Here is a 15416-nt window from a genome sequence, read left to right on the forward strand (position 1 = left end):
CTCTTCTCCTCCTCCTTCATATGCTTTTTCTTCTTTCTCTTCTCTTCTCTTTTGGTAGAGAGTTAGTGGGGAGGATATTTTTAATATTGTTTCCGAAGAATGGACATTGATATGTCCAAAGCTCCGCCAATTTATGTAGATGCATAACAATATGATTATTATCTATAGTTATTATATTACAAATTGCTTTTTCATATCATATACAGTTCAATAATTATTTTCTTAGTCTATATTATGTAAATTCATCTATAATGTTGCTGTATTGTAAGCTATTGTATATAAGTGTATAAGCCAGTATATATTGTAATCTACATAAATAAAGTACTCAATCAATCAATCAATCTCCTTTCTTTTCTTCCCATCTCTTTATCCTTCCTCTTCTCCTCCTCCTTCATACGCTCTTTCTTCTTTCTCTTCTCTTCTCTTTCTTCTTCCTTTTCTTCCCATCCTTCCTCTCATTCTCCTTTTGGTGTCAAATTCTTTTCCACCTGCCATCTCTTCAAAGATCTCTTCAGATAGATCAAAGATTGTGTTTTTCGTCGCCGAAAATAAGCCGCCAAAGTATAGCGGTGTTGAAGATGACACCTCCTACTATAATAGAGCCCTAACACTTCACTGAATTTCCACTAAAAAACTTGCAAAAACCCCTACTGTATACCAGCTTCTCCAGAATGCATCAGTAGCTACATCATTAACCACAGTTTACACCCCTCCCCCCCTCACACTGAATACCTGCACATAAACCACGGTTTAAAGTTTAAACCCGGTTTAAAAACTAGCGAAGGCTCGTTTGAATATAATATATACGCTTCAATCGTTTTGTGAAATAATCTCACGCATCCTCTCATATATTTACTGTTCACAACAAAATTCTTTTCTTTTACGTCTTCTTTCTCTCCTTCTTCATCCATCTTCTCCTGCTTTTGATTCCTCTCTTTATCCTTCAACGCCTTTTCCACATCGGCTCGCTTTTCATCAAAATTTCTTTGTATAAATTTTGTTAGAAGAAGAACACGATCTCTCTTCTTCTTCTTCTTCTTCTTCTTCTTCTTCTTCTTCTTCTTCTTCTTCTTCTTCTTCTTCTTCTCCTTTCCCATCTTCATCTTCTCTTTATACTTGAACGCCTTTTCTACCAACAACAACCTTGCAAGCCTTCAAGATAGCAGTTTCTGCTTACATGCACTTACTTTCACAATTATGATATTTGCGCTCCAAGAAAAAGAGATAGATTTCTTTATTTATGTATGTTTCAATATTTACTGGCTAAGTGACGGTAATGCTAATTATTCAACGAATTTTACAAAGTATAAAAAATTAATCAATGAGAATAAATATTAAATTCAATTAGAATAGCGATAGTATAAAATTGTAATGTAATTTCATAAATAGGCGGTGTTTCAACAAATAATTGTCGATTCTCTGAGAAGGATATAGAACAATATCCTTCCCATCAACACACGAGATTGATTGATTGATTGATTGATTGATTGAGTACTTTATTTATGTAGATTACAATATATACTGCCTTATACACTTATATACAATAGCTTACAATACAGCAAAATTATAGATGAATTTACATGATATAGACTAAGAAAATAATTATTGAACTGTATATGATATGAAAAAGCAATTTGTAATATAATAACTATAGATAATAATTATATTGTTATGCATCTACATAAATTGGCGGAGCTTTGGACATATCAATGTCCATTCTTCGGAAAGAATATTAAAAATATCCTCCCCACTAACTCTCTACCAAAACGTTAATTCCATTATTTAAACTAAGGATTTATTTATTAATGGAAATATTGTAAAAGTTTTAATCAATATGAATATTTAAGAGAAAAAAAACAGAAAATTGATAAAGTGAAATAATTATATAGGTAGATAAGATCAAATAATCGATTAATAAAATGAAGTAGGCTGAAAGTAGATCAGGGTAATCAACTTTCAGTAATATACAGCAGTATGCAGTGGAAAATTGAAATAACATGAGTTTATAAATATAATATATATATATATATATATATATATATATATATATATATATATATATATACAATTCGTTCTATAACAGGTTTAAAGGTTTGTATTTGTGGGATGGGTGGGGGATGGTTGTCATGTGATCGTTCTAGGGCCGGACAGTTTCAGTCATTTGTTCCAAAAGATGTTTTTTTAAAGTCAGGATGAAGCTCGCTCGGCTCTCGATGGACCTGATAGAAACAGGAAGTGCATTCCATGCACGACAGGCACTGACTAAGAAGGATTTTGTGAAAATAGTAGTTCGATGATTGGGTATCCTTAAAGTACTTTCTCCGGTTCTAGTATGTGAAGCATCTATCCTCCTACCTTCAGAGACAAATTTGAAATCATCTTTAAAATAGTTCGGATTACCGTATTTCAAGATATCTCTAACAAGCTTGACTATTCGAAAAGCCTTTGATTGGAAAGCTTCAATGTTGAACTAGCAATGTGGGCTGGGGTGATATGATCATGGCGTTGGAGAGAGTAGACGAAACGTAGACAATAATTTTGGCAACGCTGTAGTTTATCATTCAGAGTGACTTGCATATCGTTAAGAACAGAATTACAATACATTAAATGTGGGAAGATGAGAGATTGAACCAATAATAATTTAATGTTTCTAGGGAGAATATCGTGCTCTACTCACTCGAGAGTGAGAGAGAGAGAGAGAAAAGAAGAAGAGAGAATGAAGGAAATTAAGCAGGAACTAAGAATAGTCTCAGAAAAGAGTGAAAGAGAAAGAATGACACCAGGCTGTCTAGTATACTGCTTTCAATAGAATGATAGAGAGAGAGAGAGAGTATGTGTGTGTGATCAACAGAAAAGAGAAAGGAAAGACTCCAGGCAGTCTAGTGAAGATCTACAGCTTTGAATAGATGTATAGAAATAGAGAAAGACACGAATAAGAAAGGATGGAAGATACAATGAAGCATTCAAGTATTTTGTAGAATTCCTAGATTTTGTAGTAAAATATAATCCCGCCATTCATAGGCTGTTGGGTTCATGAATGAACAGTGGGACCCAGTCCATTCATTCTTCATTCACAATTCATTCTGAGAGTCATTCATCCATTGACGACACTCAATTCATTCTGTAAGTCATCCATTCATTCTTCAAGAGAACTATACACTTGTGTATAATGTGGAACTGATAGGCCACCTGATGGGAAGCTCTAATAGGGGATATCCAATGGTTTGTAGAATTCATTCAGTTTGGAAGTTAGTATTGTATCATATGAGGATGATACACAAATAATTTGATTCAAAACGATGATGAAACACAAATAATTTGATACTAAACGATGATGAAACACAAATAATTTGATACTAAACGATGATGAAACACAAATAATTTGATACTAAACAATGATGAAACACAAATAATTTGATACAAAACTATGATGAAACACGATTAATTTGATACCAAACTGTGATGATAATCAATAATTTGATTCAAAACTATGATGATAAACAACTAATTTGATACAAAACTATGATGATAAACAGATAATTTGATACCAAACTGTGATGATAATCAATATTTTGATACAAAGCTATGAAGATAAAAAACGCTAATTTGATACAAAACGATGATGACACAAATAATTTGATACAAAGCTATGATGACACAAATAATTTGATACGAAGCTATGAAGATAAACAACTAATTTGATACAAAAATGTGATGATAAACAAATAATTTGATACAAAGCTATGATGATACACAGATAATTTGATACAATACTATGATGATACACCAATAATTTGATACAAAACGATTATGATACACAACTAATTTGATACAAAACGATGATGATACACAAATAATTTGATACAAAACTATGATGATACACTAATTATTTGATACAAAACGATGATGATACACATATATTTTGTCTTTTTTCTTTAGGGCTACTTTTGAATGTAAATAGAAATATAAATCTGAGTAGTCTACCATATTTAAAATCATTTAGTCACGACATGTTTCGGCTATATATGATGCCATTATCAAGTCTTGACTTGGCATTCTTTGATCAGATTTATATTTACAAATAATTTACTACAAATCCCTGATGATAAACAACTAATTTGATACAAAACTATGATGTTAAACAACTAATTTGATACAAAACGATGCTGATACACAATTAACCTGATACCAAACTATAATGATTAACAACTAATTTGATACAAAACTATATGTTGATACACAGATAATGATACGGAGCTATATTATTCCAACGTTTCTGATACGTTAAGTTTCGTTTACCTTTCTGATACACTATGAAAGAATAGCACTATCTGCTTTGTGGAATGATAGACAAGGATATCAACACACATTGTTAATCAAAAACTGTCATTATAACGTGGACCTCACTATAGAACAAGAACAACCACAATATGATACAGTATCATCTCAACTTTATACACAACACTATGATTTGATACATTCGCTATCTGCTTTGTGGAATGATAGACAAGGATAGCAACACCAATGTTAATCAAATACTGCCATTATAACGTGGACCTCACTGAAGAGACTATTTCAGCCACTTCTGCAGAATGCTCGGTCATGTGCGAAATTCATGGCAAATCCTTAGAGACACAATAAAAGTCAGTCGGTCAGAAAACGATTGGAGAGAAATAAAGAAGAGGAGAAGAAGAAGAAGAAGAAGAAGAAGAAGAAGAAGAAGAAGAAGAAGAAGAAGAAGAAGTAGAAGACAGGAGAAAAAGAAGAAGAAGTAGAAGACAGGAGAAAAAGAAGAAGAAGAAGAAGAAGAAGAAGAAGAAGAAGACAGAAGAAAAAGAAGAAGAAGAAGAAGAAGAAGAAGAAGAGAAGAAGAAGACAGAAGAAGAAGAAGAAGAAGAATGACGAGGGGAAGAAAAAGTTGGAGAGAAGAAGAAAATTTAGTCACACAGTCAGTCAATTCGTTGCTATTCTATTCTACTATTTGTCAATGTGTTTGACTCTTTTCAAATTTGATTTTGAGTGTGTGCCCTTTGAAGTGGAACTGGGACCAGGTGTTCTATTCTTCTCTTTTTCTCCATCTTCTTCTTCTTCTTCTTCTCTATCTTCCCTTCTTCTCCATATTATCCTCCTTGTTCTGAGAAGTGCTTGTGAAGAGAAGCGTGTCAGTGTGAAGAATTTGTTGCAATTAAATGAGTAGTAGGTCCTTCTTCTCTTTTTGAAATATCGACTTCTACTTCTTCTACTTATTCTTCTTCTTCATTTTCTTCTTCTTCTTCTTCTTCTTCTTCTTCTTCTTCTTCTTCTTCTTCTTCTCTTCTTCTTCTTCTTCTTCTTCTTCTTCTTCTTCTTCTTCTTCTTCTTCTTTTTCCTCACACTTGACAAATGATTCTACTCTTTTCATTCCCTGACTTTTATCACCGGCGATCTGCACCTTACGTTCTTCTCTTTCTTCTTTTTCTCCTCCTCCTTTTCCTCCACCTTCTCCTCTTTCTCTTTCTTCTTCTACCTCATTCTTCTTCTTCTTCTACCTCATTCTTCTACAGTTCAATAATTATTTTCTTAGTCTATATTATGTAAATATTCATCTATAATGTTGCTGTATTGTAAGCTATTGTATATAAGTGTATAAGCCAGTATATATTGTAATCTACATAAATAAAGTACTCAATCAATCAATCAATCAATTCTTCTTCTTCTTCTTCTTCTTCTTCTACCTCATTCTTCTTCTTCTTCTACCTCATTCTTCTTCTTCTTCTACCTCCCACCATTCAGATTTCGGGTGCTTTGAAATAGATTTGCTGTGTAGCCTGTTCACTTATACTGAACAGAATACAATAATATAAAGGAGAATAATATATTATTTCTTTCTGGAATCAGCCAAGCGTGTCTATTTTCTGGCAATAAATCTCGTCGATTATAATAGAAAATAGCATAATAGAGTGCCCCAACTGAATAATAGTATAGTGTGTCGTTTATCGCGTATTTTGTGCCTGTTATATACTAGACTAATCGAACATTTCGAGACACTTTATCGACTCTAATAGGTAATCGAACAGTTCGAGACACTTTATCGACTCTAATAGGTTTGCCATAAATTTTGAAGAAAAGATGGTGAAGAATTGTTGGGATTTGAATTGGGATAATAATTATAATACTGTGATGTAATTTCATGAATTGGTGATGTTTCAACAGATATTGAATGAAAAAAGACTAAGAAATTGTCAAAAAACCACTGATTTATTGATAATTAGAAAGAAATTCTAACGTCTTTCTAATTATCAATAAATAAGTGGTTTTTTGACAATTTCTTAGTCTTTTTTCATTCAATATGAATAATTACCACAATAGCAACTTCTCAACTACACAAAAAGTTTCAACAGATAGTAGGCGACTCTCTGAAAAGGATAGAAAATAATTGACCGAACGTAGTGAGGTCTATGTTTCAACTCGATTTGCTTTTGTGTGTGTGTATGTAACGCGATTACGGCCAAACGCGTTGATAGAATTCCATGAGATTTGGCAGGAATATTTCTTTTTCACCTGCGCGTCGATGTATACACAAGGTTTTTTGAAATCTTGAATTTTAAGGATAATTATGAAAATAAAAGAAATTCCTCCATACTCTGATATCACTATATATATAATCTACTTTGAAGATAGGATCAATCTGACTACAGATCTATATTCATAATCAATCAGCTGACAAGTGGATTATTTGTCATTGCATGTATTACCATAGAGAAACGATAGCATAAGTAGATATCCCATGGTATAGGGCGTTTATGTCGCAACTTTTACTGTTATCCCAAGCCGATAGTTCACATAGTTCTTTCCTATGCAGCTGTGTGACGCTGGTAGTCTCTCAAATTGTGCCGTTCATACACTATCACCCCAACAAAACAGTCAAAATTTACAATAATCGACAGTAATCGGCTTGAGATAACAGTAAAAGTTGCGACATAAATTCCCTATGCCATGGGATATCTTCTTACGCTATGGTTTCTCTATGGTATTACACAGATGTCTGGCCGTGTCTATTTCTAATATCGGGGACCGAGCTTTGCTCTGGAGTACAAAAGCATAACAAATTTATTACGAAAGAAGAAATTATAATAACATTCATACAGAAACGTTCAATCTAATCACAGTAAATTGAGATTAATTCCCAGAGGAATGCAAAAATTTCCCTCACAAAGGCCCGGTTGCACAAAAGCCGGTTAAATTTTAATCTTGATTAACTTTACATGAACCAAATCAGATAAGACCATTTCAAAAAGATTGATCTACTGGAATTAATCAGGATTAAAAATAACCCGGCTTTTTTGCAACCGGCACTAAGTACCTGATTGAATGATTACAAAAGTTCAACAGCTGAGTCATAATTTTGACACAGTCCCACACACATGAACTCGCTCACTCACTTCCATCACCAACAGACGACGAAATAATTATTATCAGCTGTTTTTCCAAGGATGAATAATAATTGTACTTTTAATGTCTTTCAGCGAGTTTTCCCAGAGATGAGATCTAGTGCAATCGAGTCTTTATATTATAAACCTACTATGTCCTGAATTTCGTGAGAATCGTTAGAGGCGTTTTCGAGATTCGGCGAAATACAATCATCTAAACAGAAGTTGCTCGTTTAATAGTATAGGAATATCGGGACACATAGCTTCGCTCGTTATTTTTATTAACAGAACATAATTCTCTAAAATGATCGTGTTTATATTTTACAGCTGGCTATACGTCAGCTTATGAATTTCGTGAGAATCGTTAGAGCCGTTTTCGAGATCCGGTGTAATACAAACATATAAACATATAAACAGAAGTTGCTCGTTTAATAGTATAGGATAGGTCTATTCAAGATGATGAGATGAGATGTCCGGAAAACGGTATGGTGAAGGAATAGGTGTAGAAGAAGAAAGAGAAGAAGAAGTAGTAGAAGAAGAAGAAGAATCGTGTATCTGCACCGTTCCCATGAATGAAGAGATGTTGAATGGAGTGAGAAAAACGACATTGTAGACTATAGTTTATCTGTAGAAGAGAGAGAGATACCATTCTCTATATAGCTATAAAGAGAGGGAATCATCCTATAGATTTCTAATTCTACCCTCACCACTAACCACCCTTGAACCTTCCCTAAAACCCTTGAAGGGCACACTTGCCACGCGACGTTAGGGCTGGTCACATGTCATCTCTGGAGGCTTCGAAATTTTGGATTTTTCGATTTATTGTACTCTGAACTCTGAAATTTTACTAATAGTGGAAGACAGTGATTAAATTATCAAGTGCGCCACAGCTATTTAAATTTTGAAACCAAAATTTAGTTACTATTTCAAGTAACTATTTACTAGTGAATTATACATTTTTAAACTATAGTTGACACAGTTTCTGGTAAACTATATAGTGACTACCTGTTAATAGACTGTATTCTCTACAGCGATACTCTAAAGTGAGACTGTGAAAAACTTCAGTTAGACTGTAAAAGACAACAGTTAGACTGTTAAAGACTTCAGTTAGACTGTAAAAGACTTCAGTTAGATTGTAAAAGACTTCAGTTAGACTGTAAAAGATTTCAGTTAGACTGTTAAAGACTTCAGTTAGACTGTAAAAGACTTCAGTTACACTGTAATAGACTTCAGTTAGACTGTTAAAGACTTTAGTTAGACTCCAGTTAGACTGTAAAAGACTTCAGCTAGACTGTAATAGACTTCAGTTAGACTGTTAAAGACTTCAGTTAGACTGTAAAACACTACAGCTACACTGTAATACACCACAGTTAAAAGACTGTAATCTAAGAAATAATTATCAAATCTCAATTGGAATAGATTAGTATTACTTCTTGGAGTATACTAAGCTCAGTTTAATTACAGTGGCAATTAAATTTCAGTGGTTTATTATCACAGTGGGGTAAACCATCATTTGAAACCAGTTATTTTATTGGAATTCAGTTGTAAATTTGTTGGTAACAGAAATAGTTTTGAAGGGATTTTCTTGTGAATGAAGTATTAGTTGATTGGTGGTTATTAATTTATTAGTTTGATGAGTGTTAACCCCTGAAGTGCTACGGATATTTTTGTGTGATGGGGAGATAAATTTGTGACGGAAATTTGAAAAGTTTCAAATATTTTTTGTGCGGATGATTTTGTAAAAACGTTTGTCAAGTTTGGAGAAGTTCTTCGGGAATATGTCGTCGTCCAGTATGGAGGTGACGTCATCATCTAGCAGCCGAGAAATTCGAAAAGTAAGTAGAATTTTTGTGAGAAATTAATTTAAAATTGATTAAATTACTTAACTAGTTGGAAATTGAATTATTTTTTGACGAGTATTATAGTCAGAAACTTTTAGTTTAGACTACCAGGTAACCTGTGCTCCACTAGGGTCTGACCTACTGGGATCTTGAAGAGTTTGAAATAGTCCTATAACCATCCTCGGTTAATCAAGAATCTATATACAAAATTTCAAGTTAATGAGTTGAGTATTGAGACGTGATGATGCGTCAAACATAATTTTCCCATCACGTACTTGTATAAGTCAGGTTCTTCCCTTTATTATATTATAGATGACATATGTATAATGATTATTCAATAGCTTGTCGATTCGCTTAATCAATTCTGTGTTTATAATTATTATCAAAGGAAAATCCCAATTAAATGCTGTAAATCGCCCCGAAGACTTCTGCTACTGCAAATATTGACAACAGGGTAAACAGCTAGATGGAAATTCGATGAGCGCTACTATTCAAAAATTACTGATTTAATTTGAATTTCTGTTTAATAATATATTATTAATTCATTAGCATCTGAATAATTGCAATATCTCAGTAATTTCCATCTGTAGAATTCTGTGTTTATTATTTTGAATACTAAACACTTTTGTGAAAAATCTCATTTAATTCTACTTAGTTGTTTAGAGTACGTCATACATTTTGTTATAAATTATAATTTTATTCTAGAACTACAAGTTCTGTTATTATAATTGATTTATAGTTTACACTAGAGGTTTCTAGCGTTTGTATGTTCGTAGATAGCTCTCGAACGCATTGAGTATTCAACTTCAAATTTTATCGTATACTGGTAGGTAACCCATTCACCGCAAGGGCCTAATTGATAACTTTACAAACTGAAAACTTGACGTGATGGAATCTTGAAGAGTTAAAAATAGGCCTATAACCATCCTCGGTGAATTGAGAATCTGTAGGCAAAATGTGAAGTTAATGAGTTGAGTAGTTGAGACGTGATGATGCGTCATTCGTGAATTTCCTATCTCCTACGTGTGTAGGGGTGTATAATATTCAAGATGTGTATAATTTCCTGTAGGCTATAATTAATTCAAGATTCGTGTATAATTTCCTATCCCCTACGTGACCTACATTTGTATTATATAGTTTATTATTATAATATTGTTAATGAATATTTTCCTCAATTATTTTCAGATTCGGAAGCCACTAATGGAGAGAAAACGGAGAGCTCGAATTAATGATAGCTTGGATGCTTTACAAAGACTTCTAACAGAGGCTGAGGGAAAAGTAAGTTTCAAATTAAGGCCCGGTTGCACAAAGGCCGGTTAAATTTTAATCCTGATTGATATTTCACGGGAACCGCTTTTATTTTATTTATTTATTCATAGACAATAGATACAATGCAGGTAAAAACAACAGGCATTCGCCCAAAACTGCTTTAAACCTTAATTTGGAATACACGGTCTAAAATTTTTCGTAAAATCTTCTCCGATTTGATCTTGTGAAATTAATCAAGATTAAAATTCAATTGGCTTTTGTGCAACCGGTTTTAAGTAAGTTTAATAAGTTTCTGAGTAGTTTTGAAGGTGATATTGTGATGATATCCATATTAAATGAAACGATTAGATGTTGTCTAACCCTAACCACAGATCTATTGAAAACGAGATACCATAGAGAAACAATAGCATAAGTAGATATCCCAAGGTATAGGGCGTTTGTGTCGCAACTTTTACTGTTATCTCAAGCCCATAGTTCATATAATATTCTTTCCCGTGAAGCTGTGTGACAGTGGTAGTCTCTCATATGGTGCCGTTCATACACTCTCACCCCAACAAAACAGTAAAATTCGACAATAATCAACAGTAATCGGCTTGAGATAACAGTAAAATTTGCGACATAAACGCCCTATACCATGGGATATCTACTTATGCTATTGTTTCTCTATGATTATACTCTGGTAGTCAGGTAGTACACTCCAGCAATAAGCATAAGTAGATAACTCATAAAATTATGAAACTATGGTGTTGTGTAACAAGTTGTGATGATACTGTATCATATTGTGTTGATACTGTATCATCTCTGGTGATATGCCATGGTAAAGGACCGTTATGTTGCAAATGTGAGTGTTAACTGAAGCCGATAGTCCTAGTAGTTGTTTTTGGTGAAGCTATGTGACGCTGGTAGTCTCTCATACTGTGCCCTTCTTACACTCTTACACTCCCAACAACACACTAATCATAGACAGTGTATAGGGTGTCTATGTTGCAAATGTGAGTGTTAACTGAATCCGATAGTCCTAGTAGTTGTTTTTGGTGAAGCTATGTGACGCTGGTAGTCTCTCATACTGTGCCCTTCTTACACTCTTACACTCCCAACAACACACTAATAATAGACAGTGTATAGGGTGTCTATGTTGCAAATGTGAGTGTTAACTGAAGCCGATAGTCCTAGTAGTTGTTTTTGGTGAAGCTATGTGACGCTGGTAGTCTCTCATACTGTGCCCTTCTTACACTCTCCCATCTCCCCAATGGTCCATGTTGCAAAATTCCCCCCCAAAATTCTCAAAATTTGGTATCCATTTAGGTACTTAAAAACTGTATATTGAAAAATTCCCCCCATTTTCCCTAGTTTTTTTTCAAAAATCCCCCCCAAAATTCAGCCTCATGTTGCAACTTGCGACATCAAAACATGCTGTGGACACCCCTGATTGGGTTAGTCTGAACCGCTAATTGGGGAGGGGCTTGTCTAGGCCAATGACAGACCTTGACAGTAAGGTAGTGTAGTATTGTATTGTGGAAATTTTAAAGATGTTCCACTAAAAACCTGATTGTTTTGCTTGCAGGATCTTTTACAAAACCGGCAGACAAAACTGGAAAAGGCAGACATTTTGGAGATGACTGTACGCCATCTGCAGAATTTGAATCGTCAGCAAAAATCGTCTCAGTGTCGTTGCCTGACAACCAAACATACAAACAACTCTGGCAATAATTACTGTATAACAACATCTGCAACAAGAGGAATAAGTAGAATCAACAATTTTTCGAAGAAATCTACAGACAGATGTTCCACAACTCCAGATACTAATGAATTGCATCAAGCTTAGGTAGTCTTAGTGGTTGTATTCCAAGAGACGATCTTGAATGTGTGGATTTTCCTGGTGGAAAATCCTTGGAAAACTCGCGATTTCCCAACAAATGTAGGTTTGGTGGTGTGGGAAAATCGAAATTTTCCAACAAGCATAGCTTGGGTGGTGTGGAAAATTCACAAATTTCCAACATACGTTGTAGTAATGAAAATTATGGTGTGGAAAATTCAGACTCAACCGTCAAATGTAGTTTGGATAGTGTGGAAAACTCGCAATTCTCCAACAAATGTGGTAGTAGGGATGGAAACTTGAAATTTATCAACAAATGTCCGATTTCTGATAGGGAAAACCTCCAATTTTTCCAGAGTTCTCCAACTAGTGATAAGGAAAATTCAAAAATTTCTGGGAAATATGTGGGGAATATTTCGCAGGTTTCTGAAGATTCACGGATTTCTAAAGAATATTTCGAAGAATTCAGGGACTTTTCAGGGGTCAACAGTGATGATAACAACTTTGAAAATATAGATCCCTCTCCTCCAAGGGGTCTGACATTAAAACATTTTTGTACTACCCATTCAAAACCCACAGAAAATTCGTTCAAATACTGTGAATTTCGTGGTTCTAGCTTGAAAATTGTACTACCCATTCAAATTACATAGGAAACTCGTTGAAAAACGTTGAATATACAAGTTCTTTTGAGAATTCAATTGAAAATCAGTCAAGTAAATTAGAATCAAGCAGTTACTTGCTGATGAAAAATAGGAATTGGGTTGAAAATAATGAAATTTATCTGGGAAATCCTCGAGGTGACAATGGGTTTTTGATGAGAAATTCTGTGGAAAATAGAGAACCAGTTGAAACTAGTTGGGGAAGTTCTGGGAAGAATTATGTTTTTGAGGAAATGGGAAATTCAGATTTGTCCCCTAGGAGCAATAGTTTGAATTTAGTTCCTGTAAAACTTGACAATGGTTCCCTTGCGTTTATAGTTCCTAGGAGTAAGGAGAGGCATTTCTTTGAGCAAAATAGCTTTGACAATGTAGATAGTAGAGTGGTCAATGGCAATGATTTGTCAATGTACACTGGGCGAAATGAGGATAGCTATGACAAACTAGATAATAGAGTGGTCAATGGCAATGATTTGTCAATGTACACTGGGCAAAATCAGGACAGCTTCGACAAACTAGATAGTAGAGTGCTCAACAGTAACGAAAATTTGTCACTGTACAATGATTCTAGACATAGTAATAATAATATTGCACAGAATGTCTGGAGACCTTGGTTTTAAAGAATGTCTGGAGACCTTGGTTTTAAAGTTTCTAGAATATAATAGAAAGTTCAGTTACCGGTACCCTCCTTATTGTCTCTAAAATATTATTGCTGCATTTACCATCTAAAGTTGTCAACAAAATATTGTCTAGAAATAGTAGGCCTATGCGAATTGTAAATAGTAATTTTGTTGAAAACTCAGCCGACCACTCTGGTGTCTTCTCCTTATTCTTCTTTTTCTCCTTTTCCTTCTTCTTCCTCTTTATTTTCTCCTTCTTCTTCTTCTTCTTCTTGATGTACCATATTTCAAGAGTCAACATTTAATTGATATAAATGTGGGGGCTAAAAGCAAAAGCTGCAAAATCCACTTTTTTCCGGAATTGAGTTATTGGTACCACTGTGAGCTGTTCTGTGTCTAGTTTCAGAATATGTAACTCTTGAAGGCAAAAACTGCTCGGAAATATGTTATTGTAATATATGAAATATAGCCTTGTTTGCAAAGTCTGCAATATCCAAGTTCAAAGTTTGACGTCTGAGAAGCATAACCAACAAAATCCAATTCCACCAATCAGAGTTCTTGATTTGGTCATGTGACCAACATGGCCGCTTTTAGTTGTGATGGGCTGTATGTTGTTGACTTCCAATGAGGATTGGTTTGTAGTGAATACGGTAAATGCTAACGAATTATTAATATTCATATTATTAAATTATTTCAATAAACTTAAAGTGTAATGGAACCTGATGAAGAAAATGGTATTTCACCGGTGTCACCCAGTAAAGCAAGGAAAAGGCAGCAATAAAAAAGTTACCTTCTTATTCCTGTGTACATCATTATTTCCTCAAATTCTAAGTAGTATTATGGTAAAGGCAACGCTAACATGATGGTTTAACAATGCTAAAATTTAATATATTATGTTAAAATAGGCAATGCTAGATTTAAATGCCCAATATTCATTAACATCTGGAGCCATAAAATATAAAGTTGGAAGCAAAATCAGCAATATCCAAAACTGAGAAGCAAAACCTGCAAAGTCACAACTAAAAACAGCTGTAACTACTCAACAATGAATTTGAAGCCTTAATACTTGGGAAAATTCATCATTAATATATTCGAATTCATAGAAAAAATTTCATCCCTGTACATTTGGTTTCACCACCTCAACTTTTCTTTTTGCTCTCCTGTAAAATTTTACAAAGTGGATTTTGCAGCTTTTGCTTTTAGGCCCCACAAATAATGTATTCATATTTCCTTGATTTACTATATAATTATTTTGTAGGAAATATAAAAAAATCCAAGTACCCTTTTTAAAAATGTTTCAACATAAATGACATTTTTCTACAACCGCTCGTGAAGTTCTTATTTATGAAATGAAAACTCATCATGAAACAGCTGTTTTGTGAGAATCTATTTTATGCTCGCCAGCTGTTTACTTTACGCAACGCAGCGCATGCGCAGTAGGCTACATTTTTGGTATAGACTAGATTTGAAGGTTATCATAATCTCTACTCAACAATGAATTCAGCAATGGACATGAGCGATGACAAATTAACTGGAATTAATTAATTGATGAATTGTATTGGAATCCAATACTGCAGTTGTAGAAAAAAATGTGTATGTAGCCTAATTCGAGCAGAAAGCTTCTTTATCACACTTGTCAAAACTATCATGCTCTGCTACATGTCACATGGTAACTGTTTTGGCTCAAGCTATAGTCACGTTTTACACTCGTAATACATAAATAACTAATTCAAGTACGGTAAGTTTACATTTGAAAAAGACATAATGTTTAAACATTTGTGAGTAAAAAAATTAAAAAAAAAGTA

The 15416-nt window shown here is 33.9% G+C and overlaps 1 protein-coding gene across 1 annotated transcript; it reads left to right on the plus strand.

The window, feature by feature from the left end:
- Positions 1-8932: 8932 nt before the first annotated feature.
- On the plus strand, positions 8933-12637 carry LOC120354225 (transcription factor HES-4-like). The gene is made up of 3 exons (XM_039441038.1): positions 8933-9244; positions 10436-10528; positions 12084-12637. The coding sequence occupies exons 1-3, from the start codon at positions 9188-9190 to the stop codon at positions 12342-12344; spliced, it is 411 nt and encodes a 136-aa protein (XP_039296972.1). The 5' UTR covers positions 8933-9187; the 3' UTR covers positions 12345-12637.
- Positions 12638-15416: the final 2779 nt, after the last annotated feature.

Source organism: Nilaparvata lugens, chromosome 14 (genome assembly GCF_014356525.2).
Source record: "Nilaparvata lugens isolate BPH chromosome 14, ASM1435652v1, whole genome shotgun sequence".
In the NCBI taxonomy this organism is placed as follows: domain Eukaryota; kingdom Metazoa; phylum Arthropoda; class Insecta; order Hemiptera; family Delphacidae; genus Nilaparvata; species Nilaparvata lugens.

Excerpts from the sequence above, each read along its gene's own strand:
- LOC120354225 (XM_039441038.1), top strand. The coding sequence starts at position 9,188 with ATGTCGTCGTCCAGTATGGAGGTGACGTCATCATCTAGCAGCCGAGAA. Across the intron at positions 9,245-10,435 it reads GCAGCCGAGAAATTCGAAAA|ATTCGGAAGCCACTAATGGA; the intron begins GTAAGTAGAATT and ends AATTATTTTCAG. Across the intron at positions 10,529-12,083 it reads TAACAGAGGCTGAGGGAAAA|GATCTTTTACAAAACCGGCA; the intron begins GTAAGTTTCAAA and ends TTTTGCTTGCAG.